At 40.0% G+C, this 18,450-nt stretch overlaps 1 protein-coding gene across 1 annotated transcript in view; it reads left to right on the top strand.

The window, feature by feature from the left end:
- Window positions 1-18,450, top strand: part of LOC124622025 (AT-rich interactive domain-containing protein 4B-like) — a 157,185-nt gene that overhangs the window by 89,495 nt on the left and 49,240 nt on the right. The window contains exons 15-16 of the mRNA XM_047147619.1: window positions 2,304-2,539; window positions 11,026-11,131. Coding sequence (XP_047003575.1) covers window positions 2,304-2,539; window positions 11,026-11,131 — 342 coding nt within the window. The remainder of the gene's footprint in view (window positions 1-2,303; window positions 2,540-11,025; window positions 11,132-18,450) is intronic.

The following is an 18,450-nucleotide window of genomic DNA, read 5'->3' as shown; positions in this document are numbered from 1 at the left end:
GATAAATCAAGGAAGCCTGAAGTAAGATGTGCCCTCGGAGTCTTTCACAATGGCATGCTTCAATAAAATATTATCAATTTACAAGCTGTGTCATATCGAATAAAACACCCGAGCTTTCTATAACTGTCACTGCCATTGTCATCAGGAGTTAAAATGACTGACTGCTGGGGCTGGCACAGTGTTCTGCTTATGTAGATTTGGGACCTTCAAGAGAGGGCCGGAGTGATGCATGAGTGGAAGGCAAGCTACAAGCTGCCGAACTTGTCTTCCACGCATGCACCACTCTGGCCCCCTCTTGAAGGTTCCAGATGCTGCGATTACATCTGTATAAGCAGAACACTGCCAGTCTTGACAGTCAGCAATTTTAACTCCTCACGACAATGGCGGAGACAGCTATTGAAAGCTTGAGTGTTTTATTTGAAATGATGAGGCTTGTAAACCGAGAAGATTTTACTAAAGTAGGCTGGTCACACAGTTTTAAAAACCATTTTAATCTCAAGAATTCAAAATTTTTAGTCATTGCCTAATTATGGAAATTCCAAACACTCTTGCAAGGTTAATGAAAAATTCATAACAACAGTGTGCTGATAGTAGGCTGTTAATATTTTTAGGAGAAATATTGAAAGATGGAACTTAAAAAAAAGTCGTTGGTCGCAGATTTAAATGAAAGGTAAAGTTCTAGAAAAAAATGGGAGACCCTGTCTCATAACATTTGTAATGTACCTGCTAGATGCTGTGCCTTTGGTTGCACACTGGAAGCTTCATTTAACCACATGCTCAGTTGAGCATGTATCTGCTGACATTCTTGTTACTTATATAATATGCTAATAGTTCAGAGGGCCACTTAACGTGAGAGACTGTACTGGTACTGTCCTTCTTATATCTACAAATTGATGCTGTTGTAGCAAATAGAGAACTCTTATTATAATTTGTCCACCAAAATTCATTGTAATTAAACTAGTCATGAGGAAAATAAATAATAAAATCTAACTTAGAAATTCATATTAATACTCATATGAACACAAAAACAGTATCGTTTGTAGACACTTTGCACATATGATGAGTATGCACATACATTGGTTTGTCAGTAAAAAAAATTACCCTAAATATAAGTTCATGTTGCAAAATCTGGTTGTGTGACAATAATTGTCCTATACACCAGTACATCGAGGGGGAGAAAGTTCTCCAACCTAGTAGCTAATGAATGTAAACCAGTCCATACAAACAGTAGCAGTAGTAAGCTATGTTTGACCAGCAGTGACTTCTACACGGTCAAGGCTGAGTCAGTATGACCAGACTGGAACACAGTTTACCCTTGGACATTAATTCAGATATACTAACATTCATATTAGTCACTTTCAACATTTCTAACAGTCATGTGTATAGCGTGATGCCAGTAGTAAACATAATAAACATATTGATGTGCAGGACATTTATGGTTACACAATCTGAAGTTGCCAGCACAAACTGATATTTCTGGTAACTTCTTCATTGATAAAGCAATGCGTATCTGTACTTGTCGCATGTGTAAGTTGCCTAAAGATAATACAGTTTCTGTGTTTGTTAGAGGGTGTGGTATCCGTAAAATAAGGGAGGGTAAAATCTTTAAAAATATTACCAGAAAAAAGTGTAGATTGTGTTAAGATAAATGTAGCACAAGTAAAGAGATTGCTAACATTGTAGATAGAAACAAATAGGGAACTGGAAGAATGAAAAGACAGTTTGACTACAAGTGATGTGTAAGATTTTGCGAAAGTGATACAGTGAGAAAGTGAATGGCAGTAGGATGAGGAAATTTGGTGGAAAATATGGGTGTACATTTCCACTCTCTGCCATTCTTATTTGTACAGTTCCTTGTTTTCTGAGCCATTTCATGCTCTCCAAGTAGCTGAAATTAATTATCTTGTCAGACAAAACTTGAGCTTAAACTAAAGTCCCAAGAACTCTGAAATGGAACCTTAAATGATTGAAAATTATAACTGTTCATTTCTCTTGGTTATTTAATTTTCCATTTGTCTATTCCTATATGGAGATCATTTATCAGTTCCTCTTTTACAATATTCTAGTGGTATTATTCTCTTTTCATTAGTATCTAATTTTCAGAATAATATCAAGGCATTCTGGAATATAGGTAGTAAGGTTTATTTTAATGCATTTCGAATGCTTGCATTTTATCTTTATAAGAAATGTCTTTAAAATAAAATAAGTTTTTTGAAATGAACTGTTTATGTATTTTTTTGATTAATGTATTATACAAACACTTTTCTCTGGTAAAATGCATCTTCTTTTCTTTTTCCTTGAAGGTACGCAATAAGATTAAAGAGGATACATCGCATCAAACAAAGAAAGAGTCTCCAATTTCACCACAAGGGAGGGAAAGTCGTACACCGTCAAGAGAAAAAGCTCCAATGTCACATTCACCTCGTGCACCTGTGAAGAAAGAGGACAATTCTTCCGCTGTACTCACCTCTGATTCACCATTGTCAGGTCCAAAAAAGCGAGGTCGAAAACGCAAGGACACGGAAACCAACCTTGAGGAGTAAGTAAATTCTTAACCTCTGACTTAGAGTAGTAGTCTAGAATCTCTCCAAAGCTTGATTAATGTAATTGGTTTGATCTTGATCCCATGTTCCATTACACAACTAGACAAGAGATACATGTCTTGTGAATCTTCCATCTTAGTTAGTTTTGTGTTCCATATATAATAGAAGTTGTCAATGAGAACCTTTTTTGGTTTATTTTCAAATTTAACTTCGCTATCTGTCAGTTATTTTATGTCTATAGTAAGAAAAGTTCTGGTGAGATGTAAATAATTTAGGAGTAAAGGAGTCCACTCACTAAATAGCAGAAGGGTTGAGTCATAGACAGACATACACAAAATAGAACGAAAACACACTAGCTTTCATAAGAAACTCTTTATTCTTTATTCTTTGACGATCTAGAGTAACCCTCCCCCCCTTCTTCCCCCTTCCCACACACAAAAACCTGTGCTTCTACATTGTGCCAGCTGATACTCAATGGACTGGGTTGAAGGTTTTGTCAGGTGGGGTGGGGGGACAGAGAGAGAGAGAGAGAGAGAGAGAGAGAGAGAGAGAGAGAGAGAGAGCTGCAAGTGGGATCTACAGTTTGGGATGGGTGTCTAGCGGCTCAGAGGGAGGCACCAAGCACATAGGATAGGAATGCAGGAGAGAAAAGTGGCTGGCACAATAGATAGGCATGTGGCACAAAATTGTTGAAGCTGGTGAGGTTTGATGAGCAAAGAATATTATGTGGAGACATGAACCATGGACCTTGCCATTGGTGAGGAGGCTTGCGTGCTTCAACGATACAGATAGTCGTACCGTAGGTGCAACCACAATGGAGGGGTATCTGTTGAGAGGCCAGAGAAACCTGTGGTTCCTGAAGAGGGGCAGCAGCCTTTTCAGTAGTTGCAGGGGCAACAGCCTTGTAACACTACCCAAAACGGCCTTGCTGTTGTGGTACTGCAAACGGCTGAAAGCAAGGGGGAAACTACAGCCGTAATTTTTCCCAAGGGCATGCAGCTTTACTGTATGGTTAAATGATGATGGCGTCCTCTTGGGTAAAATATTCCAGAGGTAAAATAGTCCCCCATTCGGATCTCCGGGCGGGGACTACTCAAGAGGACGTCGTTATCAGGAGAAAGAAAACTGGCGATCTACGGATTGGAGCATGTAATGTCGGATCCCTTAATCGGGCAGGTAGGTTAGAAAATTTAAAAAGGGAAATGGATAGGTTAAAGTTAGATATAGTGGGAATTAGTGAAGTCCGGTGGCAGGAGGAACAAGACTTCTGGTCAGGTGAACACAGGGTTATAAATACAAACAGCATAGTGAACATATTATAGTGACCAAGATAGACACGAAGCCCATGCCTACTACAGTAGTACAAGTTTATATGCCAACTAGCTCTGCAGATGACGAAGAAATTGAAGAAATCTATGATGAGATAAAAGAAATTATTCAGATAGTGAAGGGAGACGAAAATTTAATAGTCATGGGTGACTGGAATTCGACAGTAGGAAAAGGGAGAGAAGGAAAAACAGTAGGTGAATATGGATTGGGGCTAAGAAATGAAAGAGGAAGCCGTCTGGTAGAATTTTGCACAGAGCATAACTTAATCATAGCTAACACTTGGTTCAAGAATCATAAAAGAAGGTTGTATACATGGAAGAATCCTGGATATACTAAAAGGTATCAGATAGATTATATAATGGTAAGACAGAGATTTAGGAACCAGGTTTTAAATTGTAGGACATTTCCAGGGCCAGATGTGGACTCTGACCACAATCTATTGGTTATGAACTGTAGATTAAAACTGAAGAAATTGCAAAAAGGTGGGAATTTAAGGAGATGGGACCTGGATAAACTGACTAAACCAGAGGTTGTACAGAGTTTCAGGGTGATCGTAAGGGACCAATTGACAGGAGGGGGGGGGGGGGGGGGGGGAAAGAAATACAGTAGAAGACGAGTGGGTAGCTCTGAAGGATGAAGTAGTGAAGGCAGCAGAGGATCAAGTAGGTAAAAAGACGAGGGCTAGTAGAAATCCTTGGGTAACAGAAGAAATATTGAATTTAATTGATGAAAGAAGAAAATATAAAAATGCAGTAAATGAAGCAGGCAAAAAGGAATACAAACGTCTCAAAAATGAGATCGACAGGAGATGCAAAATGGCTAAGCAGGGATGGCTAAATGATAAATGTACAGATGTAGAGGCTTGTTTCACGAGGGGAAAGATAGATACTGCCTACAGGAAAATTAAAGAGACCTTTGGAGAGAAGAGAGCCACTTGCATGAATATCAAGAGCTCAGATGGAAACCCAGTTCTAAGCAAAGAGGGGAAAGCAGAAAGGTGGAAGGAGTATATGGAGGGTCTTTACAAGGGCGATGTACTTAAGGACAGTATTATGGAAACGGAAGAGGATGTAGATGAAGATGAAATTGGAGATACGATACTGCGTGAAGAGTTTAACAGAGCACTGAAAGACCTGAGTCGAAACAAGGCCCCGGGAGTAGATAACATTCCATTAGAACTACTGACGGCCTTGGGAGAGCTAGTCCTGACAAACTCTACCACCTGGTGAGCAAGATGTACGAGACAGGCGAAATACCATCAGACTTCAAGAAGAATATAATAATTCCAATCCCAAAGAAAGCAGGTGTTGACAGATGTGAAAATTACCGAACTATCAGTTTAATAAGCCACAGCTGCAAAACACTAACGCGAATTATTTACAGACAAATGGAAAAACTGGTAGAAGCCGACCTCGGGGAAGATCAGTTTGGATTCCGTAGAAATGTTGGAACACGTGAGGCAATACTGACCCTACGACTTATCTTGGAAGAAAGATTAAGGTAAGGCAAACCTACGTATCTAGCATTTGTAGACTTAGAGAAAGCTTTTGACAAGGTTGACTGGAATACTCTGTTTCAAATTCTGAAGGTGGCAGGGGTAAAATACAGGGAGTGAAAGGCTATTTACAATTTGTACAGAAACCAAATGGCAGTTATAGGAGTCAAGGGACATGAAAGGGAAGCAGTGGTTGGGAATGGAGTGAGACAGGGGTGTAGCCTCTCCCCGATGCTATTCTATCTGTATATTGAGCAAGCAGTAAAGGAAACAAAAGAAAAATGAGGAGTAGGTATTAAAATCCATGGAGAAGAAATAAAAACTTTGAGGTTCGCCGATGACATTGTAAATCTGTCAGAGACAGCAAAGGATTTGGAAGAGCAGTTGAACGGAATGGACAGTGTCTTGAAAGGAGGATATAAGATGAACATCAACAAAAGTAAAACGAGGATAACGGAATGTAGTCTAATTAAATCGGGTGATGCTGAGGGTATTAAATTAGGAAATGAGACGCTTAAAGTAGTAAAAGAGTTTCTCTATTTGGGGAGCAAAATAACTGATGATGATGGTTGAAGTAGAGAGGATATAAAATGTAGACTAGCAATGGCAAGGAAAGCATTTCTGAAGAAGAGAAATTTGTTAACATCAAGTATAGATTTAAGTGTCAGGAAGTCGTTTCTGAAAGTATTTTTATGGAGTGTAGCCATGTATGGAAGTGAAACATGGACGATAACCAGTTTGGACAAAAAGAGAATAGAAGCTTTCGAAATGTGGTGCTACAGAAAAATGTTGAAGATTTGGTGGGTAGATCACGTAACTAATGAGGAGGTATTGAATAGGATTGGGGAGAAGAGGAGTTTGTGGCACAACTTGACTAAAAGAAGGGATCGGTTGGTAGGACATGTCCTGAGGCATCAAGGGATCACAAATTTAACATTGGAGGGCAGTGTGGAGGGTAAAAATCGTAGAGGGAGACAAAGAGATGAATACACTAAGCAGATTCAGAAGGATGTAGGTTGCAGTAGGTACTGGGAGATGAAGGAGCTTGCACAGGATAGATTAGCATGGAGAGCTGCATCAAACCAGTCTCAGGACTGAAGACAACAACAACAACAACAACAACAACATCAACAACAACGGATTGGTTAGGGGTTGACAGGTGGAGGAGGAAGGGGGGGGGGGGTGTTTATGAGTGAGTGGAAGGTGTGGGAACAGTAAATTAGTGGAGGTTGAAGCCAAGACAATTATGGGAGTGAAAAATGTTTTGCAAGGACAATGCCCACCTTTGTAGTTCAGAAAAGCTGTTGCTGGATAGAAGGATCCACATGGCACCTGAAGCAGCCATTAAACTTCAACATGTTGTCTTGGCAGCATTTTGTGCTATTGGCTGGTGAACTTTGTTCTTGGCCGCAGTCTGAGAGTGGCCATTTATCCTCAAGGACTGCTGGTTGCTGGTCGTAAACAAATAAAATACTGTCCAGTGATTGTAGCACAGCTGGTATATAATATGACTGCCTTTACATGTTGCCCAGCTTCTAATGGGATTGGATATGTGTATTACAAGAATTGGGAGAGGACTTGTTGGTTGGATTAACTTGGGTTGTCAATAGGGATATGACCCCGTGGTAAGGGGTTGGAAGTGGAAGTGGCATAGGTTGAGTAGGTGACATAGTGACAAGGAGGGCTCTCCTGTGCATGTGATTCTTGGAGACGGTGGGAGCATTAGGGATTTGTGAGGATATGACATCGGAAATCTGTTTGCATACTATGTTGGGAATGAGTTAGTACCTCTCTGTGAAGGTTTTGTGATACATCAGAATGCTGGTCGAGGGAATTCCTATCGCTACAAGTTACCCTTTCCATTGGTGTCTGGGCTGTATGGGAGCAATTTTTGGTGTGGGTGGGGTGGCTGCTGTCAAAATGCAGGTACTGTTGGTAGGTAGTGGGTTTAATATGGACAGAGATATGGATCAATGCCCAAAAAGGTGGTGTGTTGGGACGAGGAGGACTCCGTGAAGCAGATGAGAGAGATGCTGAAGTTGTGGAGGAATGAGGAGAGTATGTCAGCCCTGGGTCCAGATCAGAAGAGATCATTAATGAACCTGAAATGACAACTGTAATGTGGTGTAATGAATTTAATTTTTTCTTCTGTTGTAAATGTGTATGAGGGGCATTCAATAAGTTATGCATTTTTTGTCTTGGCCAATTTCATTTGAAATTGCTTTCGCCCTTATAGTTTCATGAAATTCTGATAGGTGGCTGTGCTATATGTGGCCTTGAAAATGGTGGCTGTAACCAAAGTGCGTTCCAAGCAGAGAGCTGTCATTGAGGGTAGTTTCAAAAAAAAAAAAAGAGCACCACACATGCTTATAGGCACTTCAGAATGTCTACAGAGACCCAGCAATGAAGAAAAGCAAGGTGAGTCAATGGACGAGGCAACTGTCGTCATCGTAAGCAAGGTAGCGCAAACCTGTCAGATTTCGCACCTACCGGCTGGCGACGCATAGTTGCAGTGTTTGAGTGTGCAGACACTGTCATTCAAGGTGATTGTCAGATAACGATCAGAACCTTTCCTGCTCAACTAGATGTTTTTGTGGTAGTGCTGACACTCTCACCCATCACTTGGGCACTCAAAGGTGTGTGCCCACTGGGTTTCTTGCTGCATAACAGAAGACTGTAAAGAGCAACGAAGGGCCATCTTTGTGGAACTGCTTGTGCATTACAAAGCTGATCGTGACAGTTTTTTGCCGAACATCATCACAGCAATGGAATGTGGGTTTATCGCTTTAAACTGAAAACAAAACAGTAATCTACCGTGTGACATCACACCACCTCACCTCCCAAGTAAAAGTGCAAAGCCAGTAAAGTCATGGTAATGGCCCTCTGGGACTCTGAAGGGGTTATTCTGTTTGGTGTCCTTCCTCACTGTGCAACAGTCAACTCTGAACTTATTGCACTACCCTCAGGTAATTGAAGAAATGACTTCAGTGTGTTCATCTCCACAAAAATGCAAATGAACATCTCCTTTTGCATGACAACTCAAGGCCTCACACAGGTCTTTGCACCTGAGAGGAGCTCACAAAACATAATTGGACTGTTCTTCCTCACCTACCCTACAGCCTGGATTTCATGCATTCTGTTTCCATCCTTTTATGCCAATGAAGGATGCATTCCGCAGGAAGCAGTATGTGGATGATAGGGAGGTTATTGATGGAGCAAGACTTTGGCTCCGATGTCAACCAGTTAGAGTGGTACCATGTTAGCATAGCAGCTCTCCCAGTGAGGTAGCCTAAGGCCATTGCCTTGGATGGATATTATGTTGAGAAATAGGGTTTTGTAGCCAAAAGATTGGGGAATAGTATGGTGTATTGGAGACCTGAATAAAAGGAACTGCTTTCAAAGAAAAAAACTTGTGTTTTAGTACTTAATGAACCCACCTCATACATTGTTGTTCCTTTCATACTGCAGTGGATTATTTATGACAAATTACGTGGTGCAATAAATATACTGTGAAGCAATAGTAAAAATGTCTTAACTTGTTGAACAGATGTTAACAATGTGAATGTGGGTTTCCATCATACATCATTCTTGAAGCACATTTTTGAGCAGTGGAGATTTTATTTCTTTAAGATCAGTTACCCCTGAACGTTATTATATATGACATTGAATGAAGATACACAAAATATGTCAACTTACGGATTTCTCTCTCTGGATTTTCGATGATTCAAAGCATAATGTGACTGAATTACGTTGTTTTATGAGTTACAAAATGTGCTGCTTCTTGTTTACATTCACATCAATATGGGTGCCTAAGAATTTAAGTTTTCACCCTTTTCATTAGTTCCTCACTGTGTTACATTTGCCATTGGTTTAGTACCCCTAGACATGCAGAACAGAATATGTTGTGTCTTTTTAAAATTGAGGATGAGACCATTTGGAGAAATCACTCAGTGATACTTTTAAGAAAATAAATTACCATTTCTTCTATTACTGTATGTATGTTTTGATTGATGACAATACTAATGTTATCCGCAAAAAGAAATAATTCTGTTTGTTGTATGTCAGATGGAAAGTCATGTGCTTATATGGAAAACAATAGTCGATCTTAGACTGATCATAGTGGATCCCCATAAATGGTTTCCCCATAAGAAGAATCTCTTGTGCTTACATCGTTTGAATTTTTATGTAAACCTTTCTGTATTCTTTTGTTTTGAAATAACATTATCTTTTGGTTGGCCGTGCCGTCAGTTCCACAAAACCTCGGTTTATACTGGAGAGTACTGATTGACTCAGTCTGATCGTCTTACGTAGGTTACAGAAAATACCAACTGGTGTTGTTTTTGTTGTTCGATGCTTGTACAATCTGTTGAGTGAAAATGCAAGCAGCACTCCCCCCCCAAAGCACTCTTCTGAAATCCAAACTGTTTTTCCCTGAGGATATTACTGTTGCTCAGGTGTGATACTATTCTAGAATACATCATTTCGAAAATTTTGGAAAATGATGTCAGTAGTGAAACAGGTCAGTAGTGAAACAGGTCAGTAGTGAAACAGGTCAGTAGTGAAACAGGTCAGTAGTGAAACAGGTCAGTAGTGAAACAGGTCAGTAGTGAAACAGGTCAGTAGTGAAACAGGTCAGTAGTGAAACAGGTCAGTAGTGAAACAGGTCAGTAGTGAAACAGGTCAGTGGTGAAACAGGTCAGTGGTGAAACAGGTCAGTGGTGAAACAGGTCAGTGGTGAAACAGGTCAGTGGTGAAACAGGTCAGTGGTGAAACAGGTCAGTGGTGAAACAGGTCAGTGGTGAAACAGGTCAGTGGTGAAACAGGTCAGTGGTGAAACAGGTCAGTGGTGAAACAGGTCAGTGGTGAAACAGGTCAGTGGTGAAACAGGTCAGTGGTGAAACAGGTCAGTGGTGAAACAGGTCAGTGGTGAAACAGGTCAGTGGTGAAACAGGTCAGTGGTGAAACAGGTCAGTGGTGAAACAGGTCAGTGGTGAAACAGGTCAGTGGTGAAACAGGTCAGTGGTGAAACAGGTCAGTGGTGAAACAGGTCAGTAGTGAAACAGGTCAGTAGTGAAACAGGTCAGTAGTGAAACAGGTCAGTAGTGAAACAGGTCAGTAGTGAAACAGGTCAGTAGTGAAACAGGTCAGTAGTGAAACAGGTCAGTAGTGACCAGTGTCGTCCCAATCATATTTCTTATAGTGCCTCGAGTTGGTGACGCATTACAGATTTCAAAAAAGACTTCTCTTACTACTTGGGAAAAAGTCTTTAGTACTCTGTTGGAAATGCCATCAAATCCAAATGAGATTTTATTTTTCTTAATTTCCGGAGAAGTTGGTGAGACATTCATATGGTTGCATTTCATGAGTGTTGCATTTAAACATTCTGCTTTGATTTTTCTCCTGAACTGTTTGTCAGTATCGTCTATTTTTCTACTTCAATTAAGGAATGCCCTGCCATGTCAATATGTGACCAAACTAAAAACTAAGGTATACATATGGCTTATTCAAGCAGACCATTCTCAAGATATGGTCACACACACACACACACACACACACACACACACACAGTATTTTCTTTCTTTAATGTCTTGAACCTCCATCAATATTGAACATTTTTCTGTCATGTTATTGTTTTTATTTATGCCTGTTTTATTTCAGTGCATTGTGCCATATTGGAAATAGTGTGACTATTAATGTTGGAGACAAGCTGAAAGTGTATTATGGACCAACTCAAGATTCAAACAAAGTTACATATGAAGCAAAGGTAAGATGCTTATTCATGCCAGCCTTCAAAAAATTCAATATTCGCTATATATATATATATGTGTGACTTACCGAACGAAAGTGCTGGCAGGTTGATAGACACACAAACATACACACGAAATTCAAGCTTTTGCAACAAACTGTTGCCTCATCAGGAAAGAGGGAAGGAGAGGGAAAGACGGAAGGATGTGTGTTTTAAGGGAGAGGGTAAGGAGTCATTCCAATCCCGGGAGCGGAAAGACTTACCTTAGGGGGAAAAAAGGACAGGTATACATTCGCGCGCGCGCGCACGCACACACACACACACACGCACACGCGCACACGCGCACACGCGCACACACACACGCACACACGCACACACGCACACACGCACACACGCACACACACACACACACACACACACACAAGAGCAGACATTTTCTAGTGAAGTGGGAAAAACGGAAATGGAAAAAAAGCGAAAGTTATTGGAACTAGCCGAAATGGCTGTTTAATAGCTGAAAGGAACGGTTTGTGAACTGGAAACGGTGAATTTTGTAGCAGCAGTATTGTTGAAAGCGGAAAAAATTTTTGGTTATGGTTTGTGAGTTAGTTATGTATTATTGAGTATATATAGGAAGGATAAAATTGTATGGTAGATTCGGTAAAGAGGAGAAGGTGAATACAAAGTGAAACTACTTGCAAAAACAGAAAGAGAAAATAAGATGACAGGAAAGATTTCGAGATGTAACAGTGACAATAAAAAACGTAATTGTTGGGTTCAAATTAATGATATGAATATAATAGAGGGAAACATTCCACGTGGGAAAAATATATCTAAAAACACAGATGATGTGACTTTCCGAACGAAAGTGCTGGCAGGTCGATAGACACACAAACAAACACAAACATACACACGAAATTCAAACTTTCGCAACAAACTGTTGCCTCATCAGGAAAGAGGGAAGGAGAGGGAAAGCCGAAAGGATGTGGGTTTCAAGGGAGAGGGTAAGGAGTCATTCCAATCCCGGGAGCGGAAAGTCTTACCTTAGGGGGAAAAAAGGACAGGTATACACTCCCGCGCGCGCGCGCGCGCGCACACACACACACACACACACACACACACACACACACACACACACACACACACACACACACATATCCATCCGCACATACACAGACACAAGCAGACCTTGCCAGTCACACTTGTTTTCTCTTTGTCCTCAAGAAAATTTCTAAGACCAAAGTTTACTGTTCACTCTTTCTGTGGATTGTAACTTCTTAAATACATAGCTCATTAACTATATGTGTGAATACTGTGTAACAGTCGTTTCCATTAGGAAATGCTAATAAGTACTTAATGTAATGCATTTTTTAAAATTATGTGGGCACAAGTCAAAATAAGATTTCATCACTGATCTGTATGGTGGTGTTAGTCAATAATACAGCCTGATTAAAGTAAGTGTGTGCTGGTCATATGTTTCTGTGTCATATAAATTGAATTCAGCATTCGGAGCTAATGGATAATTGAACCCTAAGTATGGTAGAACTGTCTACACTTACTGCTGTTCTCCTCACAATATATAAAAAAAATGAGACAGTAAGGAATAGAGTCATCCTAAATATAGGAAATATTTTTTACAGCAAGGAGGAGGACTGACTAGGACCACCGATCAGTATAAAAGCATACTGTTGTTGACTTTGTCGACTGTTTCTTTAGAACTGATAACAATATCACTTCCAGAGTCGCTAAGTTTCATCACTAGCTAGGACAATTTCTGCTCCTTAGGGTGCCTTTTCACAGTTTTCAAAGTCAGAACCAGTTTTATTCTGATGGATTCACATTACTGTGAATGTACAATGTAGGTGGATGACTTGCTGTAGTGCCATCCCACAGTGTGATAATACATTAAAATGTACACTTCACTCGATGAGACTTCAACTTAAATATGAGAATTTGGAAGCAAGATATCTGGTTATGGTGTGTTTGTAATACACAAAAACACATTTCATAAAGAAAATGACAAGAGCTGCATTATTTGTGGACTTCTAGTATTCCCCTCCCCCACTTCACCCATTTTTGCCTTGCTGGTCGTACATTGTCTGACAAGGTAATAAATCACTGCAACACAACAGTGGTAGTTCAGAATACTTAGTTATTAAAGTACTGTAGGGGAGTAAAATAGTAACATCACCCCTTATTTTGTCCACATTTCACTTACGACAAAAGTGATGGTATAAGGACTCAGTTCCTGTTGGTTTTGAAATGTTTTTTAGTCATTTACTTATGATTTTGAATATTGTGCAGATCAGCATTTGTGATGTATTTGACCCAAATAAAATAAGAAACAGCTTAAAACTCTGTGGTTGTCGTACTACATAATGAATTGTATGCTATTGTAAGCCAGCAATGAATAACTGATAAATAATTTTAAAAGCAGTTCTTAAAACCATAATGCTAATGCATTAAAGGTCAGTCAGGAGCTAATGCATTAAAGCTCAGTCAGGAAACAACCATTGGCAATGAATTATCTACACCAGGGTGTTTGTATTATATTGTGTAACAGCACCATTCCATTGTTTAGGAAAACCATGAGGGTATGACAGGTGAGATAAACATTCTTGTTCACACATGACCTGTACACTTGTAGTTAAAATCTGTAGAAATATTTTAGGATCAAAGACGACGACTCACTGAAAAGCAGAAACAAAAAGAAAACTTGCTTGTGTTCGGGTTTATCATCTGATAAGCTAGAGAAAAACACACGTGCACACCTACTTACGCCCCTGTATGATGCCAGCTAGACTGACATTGCCAAGTGTACTTCTGCGGCAGCTGGACTGGTTGTGGCGGGGCTACTCTCGGGTCGGATGGGGTGAGCAGATGGCAGGGAGTCAGGAGGCAAGGGAGAGGACTGGGGGTGGGCGGCAAGTGACTCATAGGGACGAAGCCGGTTTGCTAACTAGGAATGCGGGAGGGAGAGGTGGCATGTATATGGGCTGGCTTGATTGGAGCAGTTAGTGAGAAGCAGCACACACTGAAGGCAACATGGGGATGCGAATTGGGAGGAGGTGACAGGATGGACTAAGGGGAAACTGTTGGGTGGAAGGTGTGGGGACACTGGCTTATGTGAGGTTGAGACCAGGAGGATTACAGGATCGGAGGGTGTGTTGTAACAAGAACCCCTGTCTTCATAGTTCAGAGAAGATGGCGTGCGCAATATCAATGGCTGCTTCGCAACCAGAACCGTCCGGATCCTTACCTCCACTATCAGCTTCTGTGAAGTATGCCTCTGATCCCATAATCATCTTGGCCTCAATCTCAGGTAACCGACTGTGTCTGCACGCTCCGCCCAACGGTTTTCCCTTCCTCTGTTCTGACATTCCCTCCAAATTAATGTGTCTACATTGCCTTTAGCGTTTGCTGCTTCCCACTGGCTGCTACAATCTTGCCAGCCCCTACACCTGCCACACTTCCTTCTCGCATTCCTAGCCAGCATATTGGCCACCTCCCTTCAAACAACTAGCCACTTACCTCCATTCCCCTCTTTGCCTCCCACCTCCTCTCCTTTCAACCACCCATCTGGCACTAACCCCACCACAACCAGTCTACCAGCTGCAAAAGGGCATTGGCACTATCAGTCTAGCTGGAACCATATATGGGCATAGGTCTGTGTGTGTGTGTGTGTGTGTGTGTGTGTGTGTGTGTGTTGATAACTCAACGCTTTGCTTTTCAGTGAGTGGTCTCCTTTAATCTAAAGTATTTGTGTTCTACAAGAACTTTCCAACAACATTTAAATTTTCAGAAAAGGAATTCTTCTTTCTAATTTAAAAGTTAAACTACATGAACTCCAGGATGGAATAATGACAGTATTATAAAAAGGATAGATTGCTACTCACCATATAGTGGAAATGTTGTCACAGACAGGCACAACAAAAAGACTGTTAACAAGTAAGCTTCTTTTGACAAAAAGGTCTTCTTCCAAATTAGACCGTACACACACACAAATTCAAAAACATGACCACTGTCTCTGGATGGCCACAGCAGCCAGAGACTGGTTGGTCGTGTGTGTGTGTGTGTGTGTGTGTGTGTGTGTGTGTGTGTGTGTGTGTGTGTGTGTCACAATCTCTTCTATATGGTGAGTTCCAGTTTCAATTTTTTACTTGATAAAATATTGCTAGTATTGTTATTTGAGCAATCAAGCACACCCATAAAAAGTAATGAACCATTAAATGTTTATGCTAAGATTGTAATTTTGTTGCCATTGACTTCTGTTTTGTTAATATCTAATGGAGCTATGAGGGTGGTTTGAAAAGTTCTCAGAATGGAATAGAGAAAAAAGTACTTACATCACTGAAACCTTTTTTTTTATTTGTCGATGTAGTCTCCTTGTAGATTAATGCATTTAGTCCAATGATTTTCCAGTGCTTTGATCCCATCTCGAAAATGAGTTTCCACCAAGCCTGCAAAATAGTTGTCAACTCGGCTATCAATTCTTTGTTTGAAGTGAATCTTCGTCCACCAAAAAAAAATTTTCCGTTTTGGGAAGCGATGGAAGTCTGACAGCTATATCAGGTGAATAAGGCGGGTGTGGCAACAATTCATACCTTGGTTCGTGTAATTTTGCCATGGCGACAGCACGTCTTGATGGAAGATGACTTTCTTTCTTGCTGGCCTTTTTTCACGTATCTTTAGTTGCAATTTGTCCAGGAGGTTAGCATAGTATTTTCCAGTAATTGTTTGCCCAGTGGAGAGATAATCTACAAACAGAATTCCCTTCGCAGCCCAGAACACTGATGCCATGATCTCTCCTGCCGAAGGAATTTTCTTTGCTTTTTTTTGGTGGCGGAGAATCAGCATGTTTCCAATGCTTTGACTATTGTTTTGTCTCTGGGGTACAGTAGTGCACCCAAGTTTCATCTGTGGTCACAAGCCAACACAAAAAATCTTGTTTGTTTCTTATAAAATAGGCCAAACATTGTTCCAACATGTCCATTTTCACGCGTTTATGATCCAGCAACACGAGTTGCGGCACCCATCTTGCAGATATTTTTTTCATTTCTAATTCTTCAGTTAAAATGTGATGTACCCTTTCAGATGACATCTGGAAAACTTGATTTCACACACTTTCAATCAGCAATCCTCCATGACCATTTTGTGCACTTTGCAGTGATTTCTGGAATAGTGACACATCTTGGCCAACCATTGCACAGATCACCATCTAAGCTCTCCCTACCAAATTTAAATTCATTTTCCCACTTGGCAACAGTCAAATATGGAGCAGTCCCCTGTCCTTTGCTTTCATACTTTTCTTCACGAAGTACTTAATCACTGCTTGAATCTCGATTTCCCCCCCCCCCCCCCCCTCAATCTTCGCAAATCACTATGCGGGAACAACAACTGGGCCATGTCACCGCCACAGCTCTCTTCCTAGAGCACTGACGTGGCACATGTTTACAGGCAACAGTCCAATGAATAACATGTGCAGAACTCATTGCGCTAGCACTGACCTCTCGTGGTGGTTCGAGAACTTTTCAAACCAGCCTTGTACATTATTTAAAAACTTATTTTTTATTAACACCTTAAGTCATCTGTCAGATTGATACTAAATAGTGGTATTGAAAAAGTTATTTTGTTGGTTGTATGTAGTAAAATGTGTTTAATATATTAGAGGTAATATATTTGTTTTCCGAGCTATTCAGAACGCTCATAATTTTAGAAATTTTATAGAATCTTCAGTGGACTCATTTGATAGGAATGGTGTGAAACAAATATTCCATATTCTGGTTTGCTGTCCATAATGTTAATTTTTCAAAGGTAATTGTGAAAGTATTAACTGAGACTTCAGGTGGTTACGCTTTTTTGATTGCATCAGCATTTTCTTCACGTTTTTATCATAAGCTTCTCACAGGTCTGTAGTGAACAAACATGACATTTTATCATTGTCTTTTTGAAATAGACTGAATTGCGTTATCCTGTCCTCTTGCTTTCTCCTCTGCCCTTCTCTTCTTTATCTTTGTATTGTTACTATTAATCATCAGTTGTTTCTACTCTTCTGTGGCTATATCTTCCTTATAAGTCCATAGTGGTGATCTAACATGTTCCTAGATTCACAAAGGTTTTCATTTGTAAATGAAATGGAGATAATTGACACAATAACATACGTCTATGTTTCATGGTGGTAATGATCTAGCTTATTCAGAGTGAAAGAGCCTGCTTAAATGGCAGATTTTAAAATTTCTATTAAGTAATTATTCTTTGTTAAGCATTGCATACTCAAATTGCACTATGTGAGCAGTGCACAGTTCTATAAAGGTAGATAAAAGATAAAAAAAACTATATTTCACATTTGTAGTGATTGTATCACACAGTGATTTGCTGACTAGAATCATATAATGCCTCCTTTGAAATCCCTATTTTATATATTTCTCCTGCTTGCTTTCTTCTGGTAGCCCATATTTACATATATTTATATAAAACTACAATGTTCCTTTCATTCTACAGTGTCTTCTGTGCTTCGCTTCCACAGCACGGGCAAAATATTTTCTAGCACACTCATGTTCATCAGCATTTCCCTCATGTGGTGAAGTTAGGTTAACTCGTACAATGCCTATACATCTACAGGCATATTGTATGTGTTTGAGTTACTATACCAGTACATTTGGAGAGTAATCCTGAAAAATGCACTTGTAGATTTTGGGTAATGATTCACATTTGTGTTGTCTTGTTGAAATTAGTATAGAGACATGAAGATAACACTAGTTGTGTCCAGAATTTTGCATTGCATGTTGGGGAAGTCTGTGCAAAAAGAAATAAAAAAATCAGGTAAGACTACACCTGCTTTATGTCACTCACGTTATGCGCTGTTTGTTGATGTTGGGTGGTGTGTTTAGTTGGCACTGGGGATAATGGTTAGTACTCTCTGTGTATATGTCCCTCTGTTTTCTGGTGTTAGGTACAAGCTGTTACTAAAGTGGTAGTTTCTTACATAGCCATCTTCTCTTTGTATTTACTGTTCTATATAACACTCCAAACTGACCTAGAAATGATCTGTATTTGGTTGAGATTTACCGTTTGAATCAGTTAGTTGTGTCTGTGTTTCATTCAGAAAAATTCATCAGTTTCTTTGTACATGAAGTTCCCAGTTCTACTAAATTTTGCTGTAGGTTTTGGAAGTTTTTTCACACTCCAAAATAACCCAGTTGCAAGAATTCAGTTTGAAATGAAGGGTAGTAGGTTAATGTACTAATCCACACTTGCTAGTATGCATAGGAAATGAAGGTACAGCAAATCATTTCAGCATGAGGTGAGATTCATGCAGTTTTGCCTCTGCTTTTGAGGTT

The sequence above is a fragment of the Schistocerca americana genome, chromosome 1 (genome assembly GCF_021461395.2).
Source record: "Schistocerca americana isolate TAMUIC-IGC-003095 chromosome 1, iqSchAmer2.1, whole genome shotgun sequence".
Taxonomy (NCBI): Eukaryota; Metazoa; Arthropoda; class Insecta; order Orthoptera; family Acrididae; genus Schistocerca; species Schistocerca americana.
The sequence above is the reverse complement of the archived record's forward strand: the minus strand, read 5'-3'. Positions and strand labels throughout refer to the sequence as shown.